At 35.5% G+C, this 16,906-nt stretch overlaps 1 protein-coding gene across 1 annotated transcript; it reads left to right on the top strand.

Annotated features, from left to right (window-relative positions):
• Positions 1-578: 578 nt before the first annotated feature.
• LOC149418161 (synaptic vesicle glycoprotein 2C-like) lies at positions 579-8,681 on the top strand. The gene is made up of 6 exons (XM_089639899.1): positions 579-690; positions 1,534-1,696; positions 4,253-4,374; positions 5,614-5,858; positions 8,066-8,223; positions 8,573-8,681. The coding sequence occupies exons 1-6, from the start codon at positions 579-581 to the stop codon at positions 8,679-8,681; spliced, it is 909 nt and encodes a 302-aa protein (XP_089496025.1).
• The last annotated feature ends 8,225 nt before the right edge of the window (positions 8,682-16,906 follow it).

The raw sequence follows: 16,906 nt of genomic DNA, 5'->3' as shown, positions 1-16,906 counted from the left end.
TATTATAATATACAAATACCTACAAATAGTCTGCTCAGGAACTACTATTGGACCTGCCCGTTGGAAGACCCGTCAAACGCATTTCCAATAGTTGCCGACAATTGCCGTCAAAGATCATTTGTGGCCTTATATGGCCAGCGGGGAAACGGCGTGTTGGTTAGTCATTTAGTTATAACCTTTGACAATTTGGGTCCATAGGAAAACAGGCAATGTCAAAGCTTGTACGGAAACTACAATTGTGTACATGGCTACAAATATTTATCATTACTGCACTTCTAAACAGTGTCTTTTCCTTCATAAGTGGTGGTTTTCAAGGTATCTACAAACCTACGTTCTGTGTTTCTTCCTACAACAACATGGGTAATTTCAACTCCTCGCTCTCTATAATAAGACTCCCACACAGGATCCTCAAAAATGTCATGGGTTCTTGTGAAAACTTCAGTGCCGTTAAAAGTTTAAAAAAGAGTAAAATTACCAACAAATCACCCTCTTTCTTCAAGAATGTCTCCAACCAATATATTTTTACAGGTTTCGGGTGCTACAATTTTCGAATGACACTACGTTGTGGTCTAATCGCCATGTCAATGGTATTAGAAACCATTGGTTTTGGTTACATCATACCAGCTGCCCAGTGCGATCTAAATCTAACCCTTGCTGATAAAGGATGGATTGGGGCTATCCCCTTCATAGGTAATAAACTTACTTTTAAAAAACCTAATTATTACTCGATTGATGACAGTTTGCAAACGTCTTTCGATATAATATATGTACCTGCAAAGCTATACCAATCGCTAAAAGCCAATTCGCTAAGATCGGTGTTGTAATAAAAGTGATTGTTTTTTTGTAATGTATCCGAAACATCTATTTCAAGGTTTTTTCTTAGTTGGTCTTGTTTCTATAGAACCTATTTACCAGATATTAACTGTCCATTTGATCTTCCCGAAAAGGTCAAAGAACTTATTAGGGAAAAAACCAGGATCGACAAGACTGCCAGCGATTTTGCGATCCAATCCAATCAGGAAAAATCATTTGAATCACGAAGAAAAGTGTAGAAACGAGCATTGGAATGATTTTATCAACCTCTTGATACCCTGTGAAAACTACATTGTCTCTCTGTTCCTTGCGTTTTTTCCTGACTCTATCAAAACTGTTATACGCTTCTTTGGTTTATTTCGACAAAAAATACTTATCTTTATCTAGTAAGCTCCATGTTTTCTGCATTCGATATTTTTTTAGGATTGATTTATTTTAAACCAAAGTCGACAATGATGCGTTTTTCAAAATAGCGTCAAGTTTCTCCTTCCGCCCTATTAAAAGTTAAGCAAGGATGATCTTTCATTTTAATTTAAGAATATAGATTCAATAAAAAAAAAATTCAACAAAAAGATGAGCATGAACAACTTATATATCTGATAAGACAATGAAATGTTTTGTTGAACTTTCAATTATTACCATAGAAGTTTGTACCGATTGTACACGCGTAAAACATGTAATAATAAAAAATGGTTGTCTTTTGTTTCTTTTAACTTTCAGGTTTGATTCTCAGTTCCCAGTTCTGGGGCTACATGGCAGATACCAGAGGCCGTAAAAGTGTTCTAATGGTATCCATGACTCTTGGCTCAATTTTCTCTATAATATCTAGTTTCTCCCCCAATCTCGCAACATTTGCTGTGTTTAAACTGATCTCAACAGCAACGTAAGATTCGATTGTTTCAATTTAATTTTTAAGTATTTTTAGTTTATTTATTTGTGCTATTTTAAATACATATACACATGTAATTTTTTAAATTAATAAATCAATCGCGAATTTTCTTAATTTAAACTTAAATTTTTTAATGCTTTCTTATAATTTTATTTCTTCTGATAATTAGCCAAATATCTTGATTGCCCCTTACATCAACGACTTTCGATTATGGTTTTTATTAAGTGGATTTTTTTTCGTTTATTCCTCGTCTCATACGTGTGTTTGTGCTGCAGGTTTTCAAATTTTCTAAGAAATTCAATTAATCTACAATTTTTATAAATAATAATCATAATTATTTATACATATTTTATGTTTTGTTTATATAATATTTCTATCTTTGATACTGACAGTTCCCGGTGGAATTCGGTTAAAATTAATTTGATACCATTTAAATCTATTTATTTTCGACTGACACGTCCATCTTCCGACTGGTCAGAGTGGTATATATATACACACAATTGTTTGGGAGGGGATAAGAGGGATATTAAAAAATGATTATATATGGGCAAGGAGCAAATTTGTTGCAACGTTGCACAACGGAAATCACAACGGAACGTTACACACTGGAAAATATGCATCACAAAGGAATTAAATAACGGCTTACCTACATCAATATTAAATATGTTTAGTAAATATTTATAAATCAGTAATTTAAAAAATTGCGTGGTCTGTTACAGGCTATATGTTGTTTAATATATGGTGACAGACATTAATAGTGGCTTCAATTAAAATTAAACATTTTATGTCAATCTTTTTTAAGGTTTTTAGTTTGTTATAGGAATCGAGTCTAATATTTGGTAAGTTTTTAGATTCTCACGGCCAAAAGCATTTTTGTTGTTTGTTTTTGGGGTGTTATGCCGTGTTGCGCTAACTCCTTCTTTAGCCGACGTTTCGGACAGCGTTGCAGTGTCCATCATCAGGGCAGATCCGGTAGATCCGAAGATGTGAAACGTCGGCTAAAGAAGGAGTTAGCGCAACACGGCATAACACCCCAAAAACAAACAACAAAAAAGAGTCTAATATTTGTTTGTGGTGTGTATCTTCCGGTACCAGTGAGCTGTCATTATGAGTGACACATAGTGCTATATTTCTTTTGACTGAAACTAGAATACAATCTGCGTACAAGTTGTATGTTTTGTTTTTCATATATCTTTTTTTGCCTTTGCTCACGTTTTGCTGTTTATAATGACACTTAATCTGTGCATGATGTGAACATTTTTATGTGGACTGTTGACATATACGTTTTTTTTTTGCAGCGCTTATCTGGTGATTTTTTTCATGTTAATAGTCTGTAAATGTTCCTAAACAATAAATAAATAAACAAATAAACAAATAAACAAGTAATCACACTCCTCGTTTTTTGGCAGCCATATGAAGTGCGGCAGATTATAATAGCCTAACAATACAAGACTGTCATTGAATCCCTGTGATTTTTAGTGATGCATTGTTTAGATGTGATGAGGAGCTAATGAACTGTCTATGATGTGGTGGAATATATGTAATGCAGATGTGAATATTTTTTTTCAGATAGTGTTATAGTTACTCAGATATCTCCCGTTATAGAGCACTATTCTACTCGTTGAAACTAAATAAACTTTTTCCTTATTGCAATGCGTGTTCCTTCGCCGCGTTTCTGTTTCAGATTCGAATGCTATGCTATGTCACGTTTGAAAACACGGTAAAAGAGTCAAAGAGTGACTCATGTATTATCAAAATGAATCAAGTTATTGTTTATTGCGGTATTTTAAGTGGGTACATAGTTATCTATATCCTAATACAATCCTTATATACATATACATATAATTATAGTAACACATTTAAAATGAATCAATCACATATTTTCGTAGTTTAATTTTAAATGTTTTTATGTTTTCTTCTGATTTTATTTCTTCTGGTAGCTCTCGAAATATCTTCAACGCTCCGTACCTACATCAATGACTTTTGACTCTGTGTTTTTTTCCTGAAGGGGAGTCTCAATTCATTTCTTTTCCTCGTCTCATGTGTGTGTTTGTTCTATAGTTTATCAATTTTTCTTAGGAATTCACTAGACGTATGGCCATTGATTATCTTGTAGATTAAAAATATGGTATTAAAGTAAATAATTTGTTTAAATGACAAGATATTTAACTCCTTCAACATGTTCTTAATTTTTGTTAATTTTATTTATTACAATACTGATTAATATAATTTAAATAAAATCACTGTTATCCATCTGAGACCCCCTCCAAAAAATTTGTACATATACCATAGTATAAAGACAAATTGTACCAGTCTGAAGACAGCCGTGATAAGCTGAATATATATCACTATATCATAGTATAAGGACAAATTGAACCAGTCTGAAGATGGCCGTGATAAGCTGAATAAAAAAGTAGATGAAAGTTTATTTATTTCAATATATCATTTGGTTTATTTACCAATTGATATTTGAACTATTTTATAGAAATATTTTGTTAACAGGACAATTTTTCCGAGTTTCTAAATCGTTAACATTGGATTATTTTGCAGGATGTCAGCAGCCAACGTTGTGATATTTGCTTTTTATGGAGAATTTACACCTAAAATGTACGTGGACAGCATGCTTTCCGTACTTTCATCTGTTATCATATTTAGTCAAGCCATCGCATCACGTAAGTAGGAGCATTTACTTCGCCCTCTGCACAGCCTTTCTAAAGCTAACATAGGCCTTGAAGGAAAAAAAAGGGAATAGGCTTTTCCCTCGGGACCTCCTTTGTGGAGTTAGCAAAAAAAAAATTTTTAAAATCTCAATCCGTTTGGCGAGTTTTTTATTATCCCCTATGAGGCTGGCAAAATTTTGTAAATATCTCAAAACCTTATTTAATATTGAAAATTAAATATGAAATAATAAAAAGGCTTCTACAAATTAGCTTCTTCACTTTGGCATTTTCTTGGACAGTAATTAAATGCTTTAAAAAACTTCTACAACCTAGCTCTTTACACTGCACACTGCAGTACGCCTCAAGGTGGTCACAATTTCACTGGATTTAAAATGTAGCCAGCCGTACAGTAGGGGTTAATTGATTTTGGCAATAATAATTATCTATCAATTGAGTCGTGTAATTTCTACACCCGCTATATCAACTTTCATTGATTTGGAGAAAACCGCAAAAAACTGTCACATCTCTAGCGTACATGAGTAATTGCATTACAATTTTTTATATAATGAATTGGAGTAATAAAATTTCGAAAAGCATTTATTTTTCTATATATGTCTAGCAATAATGAAGTAATTTCGATAAATAAAATGGATAAAGCGGATTTTGATACTCACTTCGTGATTTTGAAAGTCAACTGAGCCGACATTGCGGGTTTAGAAACACACGCGTAGATCATTTTGACATACGAGCGTGGCGTCAGAGCGGCGGCCATATTGTATTTTGGCAAAATAACTGCTTGTGATTGGTTGAATCCGATATAGCGGGTTTTGATAGTAACTTTCTGTATGATATAGCGGATTTGGTTTCACACTCGGAGTTTTAACATGGTTTTTGGTCGTGATAAGTAGGGTTTTGAAACTCAATTTTAGGCTCCTCTTGTTGCTCGCAAAAATGTGAACAAGATGTCATATTCAGATCATTTTGTCAAAAAATCGGATATAGCGGGTATAGAAATTATAGGATTCAATTTCCTAATCCATTTAATGCTTATTTTAAATTCTTATATTTAATTCTACATGAACAACGAGTGAGTCAAACCACTCGTTGTTCGAGTGGAATGACTTCGTCGAAAATTGAGGCCCTGAGCTGTTGGGATACGTGATATGCTTCGGTTCAGATCTGTTCGTTCTTCGGTCAGTGATCCGCAATTATTAATAATACCTCTGTGATATCTCTGACTTTCCTTTCCAGTAATTGCCTGGGCCACCCTTTCCTTCGACTTCCTTCTCCCTCTTGAATTTCTGGGCATCACCTTCAGGCCTTGGCGTCTTCTGGTTATCTGTTACGCCTTACCTTTCCTCCTGGCTACCTTTTGCTTGTTCTGGTCTCCCGAAAGTCCAAAGTACCTCATGAGCCAGGGAAAGAACGAAGAAGCCTTAGTTATATTGAGGAATATGTATCGTGTTAACACAAAGAAGGATCCGAGTACTTATGCGGTCAGTACGAAACATGTTACTTAAACTGTCGTAGATTAATATCTATTATAAATTCTCCAAAATAAAATAAAGGGTCTCTTGAAAAATCGTGACCTTGGTTAGACAAGATTCTAACTGAATGTTTTTCAAAAATGACCTGTAATACAGAACCAAATTTATTTTGCCTATTACTATAGCCAAAATAACTGTCATAGCCATCTGTGTTGTAATTCCGTAGATACCCACTTGTATGACAAAGTGCTAACGTCAAGTTCCATTTATTTTACAAAGCTCTTACATCACTTTTAACCTTTTGCGATCGCTATTTTGTTTGTATTTGACAGTTGATGGTTGTCACTCGTATGTATTTTATTTGGTCATAAGTCGCGAGGCGCATTGTATTTCATCACTTTGGTTGGATAGGGTTCTAACTTCGCCTTACCGTGTTCTGAGAGGTCAAAGTTTGCTAAGCCAAATGGTTGAGGTACAAGCTTGTGTAAAGTATCTTATTTCAATGGTAAATAATCAAATAGAACGAGGCCCTAGCTTGGAATGGCGTTAGGGAAATTAAGTTAGAACCTTGTGCAATTAATTATTATGCCCTAACTGATTTGCGTATCTGCACGTTTAGGTATGTATATAAAATGGTAAAAAATCTATTTACATATTTTCCTTTAAACTAAAATATTTTATAAATGATTCAGCCTCAAAATCAGACTTTTTTTCTATAGTGAGAAATAGTTTTTAAAACTTTGATACTGCGTATCGCAGAACTATAGTGAAGTTACAACCCTGTCTAACCAAAGTGACGAAATCTACTTATAACCCTCTGAGACCTAAACTAAAACTGATCGAAGATAATTTGATGCTATATATATATAAATCAAAGGAGTATGGTTACGCCATTACGCATTATACACTAATTTACACACACATACGTACATACATGCGACCATTGTACTGATATAATATTGTTGTTCATTCTCCTACCTTCCTCTCTATTCCCGAACTCTTTCGCTGCACATTGTGCAATCAGTCTGTTACAATAACCCGCACATCATCGCTTACTATAAACGGCTCCTGTTTTACCTATATACATTTTACATCCTCGCCCATCTCGTGCAAAACCGCTTTGTGCTCAGTGCCACCGCTGTGAGGATGATAGACAGGAAGAAAATGAGTGCTGCTTTTCCTAATCGTCAGTCCTTCCTTATCCATACAAAATATTATTGCCTTATGTGCAGTGGTAATTACACTGACAATCAAGGACCTTCGACAAAAAGTTTCTACATTCCTTAAAAACATACCATAACACCTTTTACACACCAGAGTATAAAAATAAAGGTAATTAGGTAAAATCTTAGAATTTCTTCATTACTGAGCAGTCGTTTCACGGGTCGGTAAGGAATCGACAAAAACCAAGACAGTAAAGACTAAATGTTGCGCGACGTATGTTGCACAATATCTGTACACCGCAGATAAGCTAAGTAGCTTGTATCTTAGGAAGCTGTCGGTATTACAGATTTCGGTTATCGCATTTACCGCCTTTACACTAAAATGTCAATATCTTATCATCGTCAAATTGACTCACGGGTCTATTTTAAAGGTATATATAAATTAAACGAAAATACTTGGTATTAAGTCACTTCATTGATATATTTTACCGGTTATTGGTACCGAAACTGGTATACAGTGAAAATATATCAATATAGTAACTTAAAACCAAATATTTGCGTTTCATTTATTTAAAATGTCAAGACACAATGTGTTTCCTTCATTTGAAAAAAAAAAAAAAAATGTAATTTGATAAGAGACTGAGAAGACGGCCGAATGGCGCGTAAACATGTAAAAAAATATAAAACTTCTGTGAATCAAATCTGTCACCAAGTGACGACGAGATAGTGGATTTTTTTTAGATATTGTGCCTAAATAATAAATTCAATAATATTTAGAATTATTTTTAACTATAATAAATTTCATTTTAAAAATGGTAATTAGGAGTTCGTTACGTTGTATCGGCGGTGTAGCGATATATATCGAGCAGCCACTGAAACCTGGCAAGTAAGTACATCGCATCGTTACCTTTCGCCCCTCGACCCGTTTGCACTGTTTGAAGATCCTAATATATATATATGGATCGGTGAGATTCTTTACCGACCGACGACCGCCTTAGTCAATTTTATATAAATAATAATGTCAGTCCTTGTAATATAACATCTTTTTTAAAGGTAGACGCTTTAGTTTTGGATGACATGGACCGCTTGAAAGAAAAATTAGAAGGCTCTTTACTTTACAAGTTATGGAGACAAACTGCCCCGCTGTTCGTCAAGCCCCATTTAAAATACATTTTGATATTCTTCATCTTAAACTTTGGAGTTTATGCCAGGTTAGTTTCAGTTTAACCTTTACGAACCTGAAGGTGAAAATCACGTAGAGTCACGTGGGGTAACCGTGCGCAATTTTTACATTAGGATTTTTGTATTAAAAAGCTTTAGGTATTTTACTCAATTTTTTTATTTATTAAAATGATCGATTATTAAGGCACCTCAAACAACCATTAAAACCTCATATGGTCCATAAATGAATAAGTTATATAAAAAAGTTTACATGCATGTCGATTGCGTACACTTACCCCGTATGCGGGGTAAGTATACGCATACCATAGGGTAAGTGTTCGCACCGCGAAGAGTTACCCTCTATTGCAATTATCACACTTAAATTGCCCCTTATCGTAGTCTGTGCAGTTCACATGCCACCATGCTTTACACACAATACATTCTATCCAATCTTCTGTTGGTGGATGTCGATATTTCTCCTTACATTGTGAGCAAAAATAGTCCTTAGAAGCCTGTTTTTGTGCTCTCTTTAAACAGTTATGCACGCTGGAATCTCTCGCCTTACGCTTTGTGGTGCGACTTTCTTGAAAAGAGGTGATCGTCCGATTTCCATGGTTTTAATTATTGTTTTTCGGACCATTTTTGCATCTGCATCTCTCTGTTTCTGATGAAGTTTCTTTTTATAGAGTCTTGAGGTAATTATTTCAGACTTGCAAGCATTTTTTCGTCGTTTTTGTTTATGTGTTGCTTTTGGTAGAGGTCTTACAACAAATATTGGGACGTTAAGGACTGATGTTGCATCTTGTGGTAGAGAGCTGGCCTGAACTTCAATTGCATCTTCAATGGGATCGTAAGAAGCTGACAAATAATATTTTTATTAGGTCTGAGAGACGTTTGTGGGCTGCTCGGTGCCGCATGTATTTTGGCATAGCAAGAGATCTGATTGTTCAGAATATCTGTGCTAATTATTGATCATATGTCACTTTGCTCTTGATTAGCTAACGGAGAGATAATGGATACGTCAGGTTGGGGCTCGAACATATCAGTAACAGAAACAGCTGCAAAATCAGCTTCGGTGAAGAGTTCACTGTCTAAAGGATGTATTCCGCTACCTTTAAAACCTGATACCGCATTCCCCACAGTTGCAACTTTCTTGAAGGCTTTATCGAAAATCGAGACAACTTGGTATTGGTTGATCTTGTTGATTTCAGCATACTCGTAAACAAATTTTCTCATTGTCTGCATAGTCAGGCCATAGAACATTTCGTCAGTTTTTTTAATCAACGATTTCGGCCTGAAAATAAATGAATAATTATTATTTACTGCGGCGTTTGCGCAGAGTGGCTTCACTGATCCCAACAATATCTGCAGCAGCCCGCTGACTCTTCCCCTCTTTCATAAGCCTTTTTGCAGTTTCAATCTGCTCTTGAGTGCAAACTGATCTCTCCGGGTGCTTTCTCACGTACACACGCGGCATATTTCACTGTAAATAAATAACGAGAGTTGAAATATTATGCTATAAAGTCAATTTTATCTATCGGGGTAAGTGTTCGCAATCGTCCAACTGCGAACGCTTACCCCAGCACACTTACCCCATCACACCAAAATTCAATAAAATTAAAAAATCAGATTATTGGTTATCTTTATTAGAATTATCACTTTGCACCCGTCTAACTAACAATATTTCACCAAAAATTATCATAGACCACGTCGCTCTCACACAGCTGGTTACACAATAGCACACATCCGTAACGAAGATGAAAAATTTAAGAAAAGCACGAAAAAAAGTAATTTTCCTACCATTTTTTATTGACAAATCAGCATGAACTGTACACATGTCCCGCTTCGGCGCGATCCAGAACGCTACTGAATTAAGGAACGCGCGGGCGCTTAACAGGCACAATCTTGTCGAAAACATCACTGCGAACACTTACACTCCGCGTACGGTTACCCCACGTGACTCTATCGCCCGAAAGGGGGTCACTAAGGTCCCCCATTATATCGCGAAGCGATCATGTCTTCTAAAATTCATTTTATTTCTTCCATTAATGCTCAGTTACTATTTTTTTCCTACTTACTTTTTAACCGCACCTAGCCCACTTTCGCCCGAGTACAAGAGATGGCACAAAATCGAGCGTAACTCAAATACATATTATTCTTACTTGGTCCTTTTACGTCCGCACTCGCGGCTTCTTTGCAGCGAGGATTTTTGACTATTTTAGAGTAATATAGGGGGAGAATAATTGTGTCGGAATTCGATAGATATTATTAAATATCTTCAAAAATGGTGACGTGATGCTTTTTTAAATGCAGATTGATTTTTTTTCAAGAGTTTTTCTAGGATTACCTAAATATTATAATAATGGCTGACGTGGACCCGGCGTTGCATGACTTTTCTCTACTTTCAATAAATATAATATCCATGTATTATATATTTAAATCTTTCGGAAGAAATTCTTTAAATTAAAGTGAAAATCCCATTAAACTCCGTTGCATAGTTTAGAAGAACTAAGCGCACAAGCAGATAGACGTGGATGATGACTTTGTTTGATACTATTTAGAGATACCGATGTATTGTTACAATTACGAATTTACTAAAAGTTTATCAGAAAACGGCCTTTTATCCCGTTTTAAATTCATTATTCGTAATCCCAAACATTCCACAATATTCCAGAATGTTCCGGGATGTTCTGGAATGTCGTGGAATATTCTAGAATACTCTCAAATGTTCTGGACTGTTCTACAAATTTCTAGAGGGCGAAACTTCCAGCCCTTATATCTTCAAAAACACGCTCTTCAGGTAAAAACAGGAACCTTATTCATGGATGGGGGGTAGAGGGCTACCACACCATATAACTCCCTTAATGGTACCGGGACGCGTTTCTGAGTTTTAGCGGCATGCACATTGTACATTTTCTTTTATAATATAAATTGATTTAATGTTAAAAAAACGACTTAGATATCGGTAATATCGTACACAATTCTCGTTTGGGGGATGTGTATTACCACCTTTGAGATATGGGAAGGTTGAAGCGTTTTTATTGCTTTCTATAAACATCAAGCAATAATTTCAGACATTCACCAAACGATAAATTAATAGCGAAAAGATAGCTATCTTGGAAGAGTGAAATATATAACAGTAACATTATTTAATCTGATTAAACCTTAACATACATGTTCTTGAGGAAAATATTAACAAGACTTGTGCCTTTTTAATACATAAATAAACCAACTGAGCAATTTGAAAACAGTACTTTATTCATATCTCTGAATAACAAAGTCCCTGATAATGCGCTGGTAATACAGTGCGAGCTGCTGACCGTGCAGACCTGATAGTAGACGGCTACTACCATTTGATAGCCATTAGTTAGGGACGGATCTGACAGTCAGCAAATTTGATTTTTTAAAGTCACCTGTGTTCATAGCAGCTCCTATAAATAATGTTGCAGTGACTTGAAAATTATCTACAGTCTGACTCGCAGACGACAGTAACTACATGGTATTACATGGTACAAGTAGCTAAACTGCAGTAACTCAAACGGCCAAGTCGCACGATGGTTGGCACCAAAGATATTAGATGTAACCAGGCCTTTAAGTCTTGGTGCAATTGATGAATTTCCATTTGATTTCAGTACTAGCTCGTTCATCATATGGCTTCCAGACATTGTCGACAGATTTTTGGAAGGGCTGGAATCCGAGAATGCGGATGACAAGGTATTTTGTGAACTGATGAGCGTTAGAACTGAACGAGAGGCATCAGCTAAATTAAATAACACAGTAAGTAAAAAGTTACGAAATTTTAAAACAGATTATAAAACTATAGGCTTACTTACTTTGTTATCTGGATCAAGGAACCATTGGCTCTGAAATATGTTTATACTATCGTGATTGATTTTTGGGTTACTATGCCTTGTTGCTCTTCCACCTTCTTAAGTCAAATTTGATGATGGTCGCTGTCCAAAACGTTGGCTAAAGAAGGAGAAAAATAAATAAATCATGATAGTATCGCCTTCTTTCGGCTGTGAAAAAACAAAACTAAACATTTGTGATGTTGCCTCAATTCATTTCATTAATTCCCAGGTCAGTCCAGTCTGCGACGATTCCCTAAGAACAACTACATACCCCATGATGCTCTCTGTCACCCTGGTCGTGGGCTGCAGCAACGTGGTGCTGGCAATCTGTCTCCGCTGGGTCAGCAAGAGAACTGCCCTTCAGGCCCTACTCTCGGTCGGGTGCTTGGCAACTTTGTCCATTCATTGGATCCGCAACCCGTGGCTGGCTTGGACTTGCCTGGTGGTCTTTCAATGCTGTGGCATTTTGAGGGGGGTACTCTTGGCTTACGGTGTGGAACTTTTTCCAACAAACTATAGGTAATTTCTCCATATATCACCATCATTTTCTTTCCCTTGTTATCATGTATGTATGTCAATGTAAATGGCTAAAATAAAATTGTCTTAGTCGAATAGGAGACCAATCGCTTAAACAAGGTCTAATGGCGTCACTGTCCTGTGTTACTTTAGTGAAGTTTAACCAGTGATTTCTCCCCGCATAGCCTTTACAAATCATCATATAAATAATAAGGGTTCTTTTCTTTAAAATTGACGATTTTTCCGCTGCTTTTGGGGAGAACTGAAATTGAAGTTAAAATACGTTAATTTTAAGGTTAATAACCATCCCTTTTACTTAAGTAGGTCCGGAAACGCCCCTAAATACGTTAATTTTACGAACTGGAATCGCTTCTAGTGCTTTTGCAAATTGCCGCCAATATTTTATGTGATAAAATTGAAATATATTTATAAATGTGTTTGTTTTTTAACCATGAATTAATGTAATTTTGAAATTACCTTGATATTTAGGAGTATTGTGAGACATCTCAAAATCTCTGCTTCCGAATAATATATAATGGCATTTGAAGATTTTTTAAACCAAAATTATATCATGATGCAAATAGCTCTAGTGAAAAACCAAAAATTTACCTCAATTTTTTCGAAATTTCGTAATTAAGAAATCATGATGTATTTATGGCAAGTTTGTGATTCTCTTATATTTCAGTAAAAAAAACTATTTCAACTTATTTTCATATTTTTTTGTTGTTTTGCGTTATATGCTTTCCCTGTCAAACCAGGCAGTATTTGAGATTTTTCTCTATTGAATCAGGTTCATGATGAAAATGCATCATTAACTCAAAATCGGCGTTTTTTTATTTGTGTCCGTTTAAAAATAGGCTATCGATGGGGACTCTTACTCGTTGCCCCTCAATAATGTTGAAATTGCTTCATCACCTCGATTGATCGTCTCGACGTATACATTTCATGTAGTATTTAATATAATTAGTATCACATTTAATCATACTTTTTCAATCATTTTTAGAGCCATGGCAATGTGTTTGCTGTTAATCTTTGGACGAGTGGGTGTTATAACAGGAACGAATCTTGTGGGTTACCTAATGGAGGTTTACTGTCCAGCAAACTTCATAGGGTTTGGCATATTACTCGGAGGTAAAAAGACTTTAACTTATATCTTAATTATTTATCCCTCTTTTAGACCTCGAGTCAAACAATGTAACACGCTTACTTATTGCATGTCCACTTTTAGGTAAATTTGAGTTAAATGGTTTAAAATTTTCTTCTCTGTACATATTTTGAATTACACCACAGGCTCTCAAACTTATTTCGTCCACCGCCCATTATGAGATTACAAAGAATTTATTGCCCCCATATTTTTAACTTAACTTTTTACATTGCGTATCTTAAAAACAGTTATTGCAAATAAAAATTTTAAACATGCATATATTTTAATGCATGCATATAATTTAACATGCATCTTATTCAATTTTTCAAAATGCTTATATGGATAGGATAGGTAGGGTGGGACCCATATTCGATTTTTGAGATCAAAGAATGTTTCAATGAGATGAAAGAAAACTAATACTTTATCAAATTTAGAAGTATTTTCATTTACAATAAAAGAATGCTATGAAATTAAAACTTATCTAATATGAAGGATTAATTGGGATTTTTACTGTCAGACTCGAATTCGCTTAAACACAGCCGTAAGTCGCCGCTGTCAGTACCTTGCAGCCGATTTCTCTTTTTAGTTGGTTGCTACATCACTAAATCCACGTTACACAAATACGATGATGGGAATACTATCAGGAGTCGTTGTACAACCGACCATAACCCAGGGTACAGTTGTGATATTCAATTTATTTCAGATTAGAGCAAGTTAGATCAAGTAAGATATTCATGTCAATTCATGCAGGATTGTAAAAATCACATTTCTTAGTGTACGGGACGTGTTTGCCTGTACAATAAAAGACTGTAAATAATAAGCACCGACACACATCAGCCCTCAATCTGGGTAATGATTTTAGTAAAACACCGTAAGGTGTTCTATCCAAACAACCATAAAAGAAAGACGATTCAAATCAAAATTCCACATTTTAATTAGATGTATTGTACTGGTCCTACAGAAAGTACAAAGGGGTGTAGCTTATAGGTACTTCCTATTTCTTACAACCAACCAATTCACAAGAAATAGTTATATGTGTTTTAATACAACTGGGTTGTAATACACAAATAGAAACTGAGACAATCGGAATTCTTTCAGCGATAATTTCAGATTGAAGCACATTGTGCATCATCGTGCCATACAATACATCAAAGTGCGCAGGCGACTGCTGCAGCAGTGACCAGTTCTATCGGTAGCCAGCAGGAATTGGCCAGCCTTTGGGTGATCAACAGCGGTGGCCAGCAACAGGAATGGGCCAGCCTTTAGGTTGTCAGCATCAGTGGCTAATTCAGTCGGTAGCCAGCAGGAATTGGACATCCTCTAGGTTGTCAGCATCAGTGGCTAATTCAGTCGGTAGCCAGGAGAAATTGGCCAGCTTCTAGGTGGTCAGCATCAGTGACTAATTCAGTCAGTAGCTAGGATAAATTGGCCAGCCTCTAGGTTGTCAGCATCAGTGTCTAATTCAGTCGGTAGCCAGCAGGATTCAGCGGCGGCATGGTCATTTGATTATAAGGGCCGGCACACGGAGAAGTCCCATTATTGTAATGATGACAGATGCGTCTGGCTCAGCTGATAGAGTGTCCGCAGTAAACAGCTCGTTGCACATAGTTGTAATCTTTTAAAATGATTGTGCTGTGATGGAGGAACAGAAGCGAATACAGCGAATACAGACTTAGGAATTGTAATTTTAATTTAAAAGATGTTGGTCTGATAAGTTCGGTCCCAATATTTTTGTTTTAATGGGCTATTTATAATTTCTCCTACAAGCGTTCGTGTGACGTCATGCTTGCAAAACAACATGTTTACGTTTTTCAAATGCAGGCATTGTGGTGCGAATAATATTTCGCCCACTAACAGCTTTTTGGCTTTGTCAATATTTTAATTTCGTTTTAGAAAATATGGTTATCGAACTGTTTCATGTTCGATACAGTCGTTTTGCCGCCTGGTGACAGATTGTTTTTGATGTATGGTAAACAACTGCTAAATATTATGATTTGGTAAAAGGGGTCATCAAACTCGCAGGTGTTCACCGTAATAAGTGACCAATATAGTTGTAATTTGATGTTCGATACAGCTTAGTAAAAACTTGTTAGAACTTTATTGCCACAAACACAACACAAACTGAACGTGGATAGTCCGATACATACAAGTATAGTTTTCCATACAATCTTTGAGGAACCAATTACGGTGATTGAAAAGATTCCATTATTAGTATTTTACTTAATTTAAACACACAAGTTCATATTCATTATTGAAATTTCAAAACTTAAACTTAATGCACCCGGTAGAGTGAGTCAAACATACAAATGTTCATTCAATTCATCGGTCGAGCAACGGTTCTAACATTGATGTATAATGTATAGCTTTGGGTACATAGCTATAGCTATAGCTTTGGGTATAGCTCTATTTACATCAAATTTTGTGACACAACTCTTTTTGATTTGAGTTTTCGTTTTTGAGTAAATAGAGTTGGAAGTTGAAAATAACTCGTTACGGGTTGCAATCGGCTATTTATTGTCTTTTAAAACGTATCGAATCGTAGACCTGGACTCAATAAATTCTTAACCTTCCGAAAAAAGTTTTTTTTTTAAACTGTAAATTTTTGTTACTTGTTTTTGAGTTCCTCATGTGATGTAGATTCCCGCTTGTATCACTCGTTTACGGACACCGTGTACAAGTACATCTTTGATCGCGGCTACGACTTTTACATTGCTTTTAATATGTAACGCTGGTCATGTTTTATTTTCAGTTTGCTTGCTTTTCTGCTTGCTTTTACCTGGAAAGGAACACCTGCAAAATACAGTTCGTCGCTCGCACCTGGAGTTACCTCCAACCATCAGTCCTATAATCTCCAAAATCTGATGATGAGAGCATAACCTACATAATAAATCCAACAAATTTTATCTTAATTTTATGAATGTTTAGACAAATACAAAAAGGAGAACCCAGTTTTGTATTTGTGTAAACATATGACATCTCCAACTCACACCGTTTCAAAGATGTTTACATATTTCAACCCGCAAGAGATTAAAACCTTTAAAATCTTTCACGGCTCGAAGTAATTGTTTATGGAGATACAATATATTGACTTTAAGCCACGGTTCCAGCGGGTGGTAGGATGAGTTATTAATATAAGGTTGTGTTGATTATATCTGTTTTGAGATATTCTTTATAACTGTAAGAATTGCAAAAATAAAATAAAATACGAATATACCTGTTATT

The sequence above is a fragment of the Hesperophylax consimilis genome, chromosome 14, assembly GCF_061612785.1.
Source record: "Hesperophylax consimilis isolate HC1 chromosome 14, BYU_Hcon_1.0, whole genome shotgun sequence".
Taxonomy (NCBI): domain Eukaryota; kingdom Metazoa; phylum Arthropoda; class Insecta; order Trichoptera; family Limnephilidae; genus Hesperophylax; species Hesperophylax consimilis.
The sequence above is the reverse complement of the archived record's forward strand: the minus strand, read 5'-3'. Positions and strand labels throughout refer to the sequence as shown.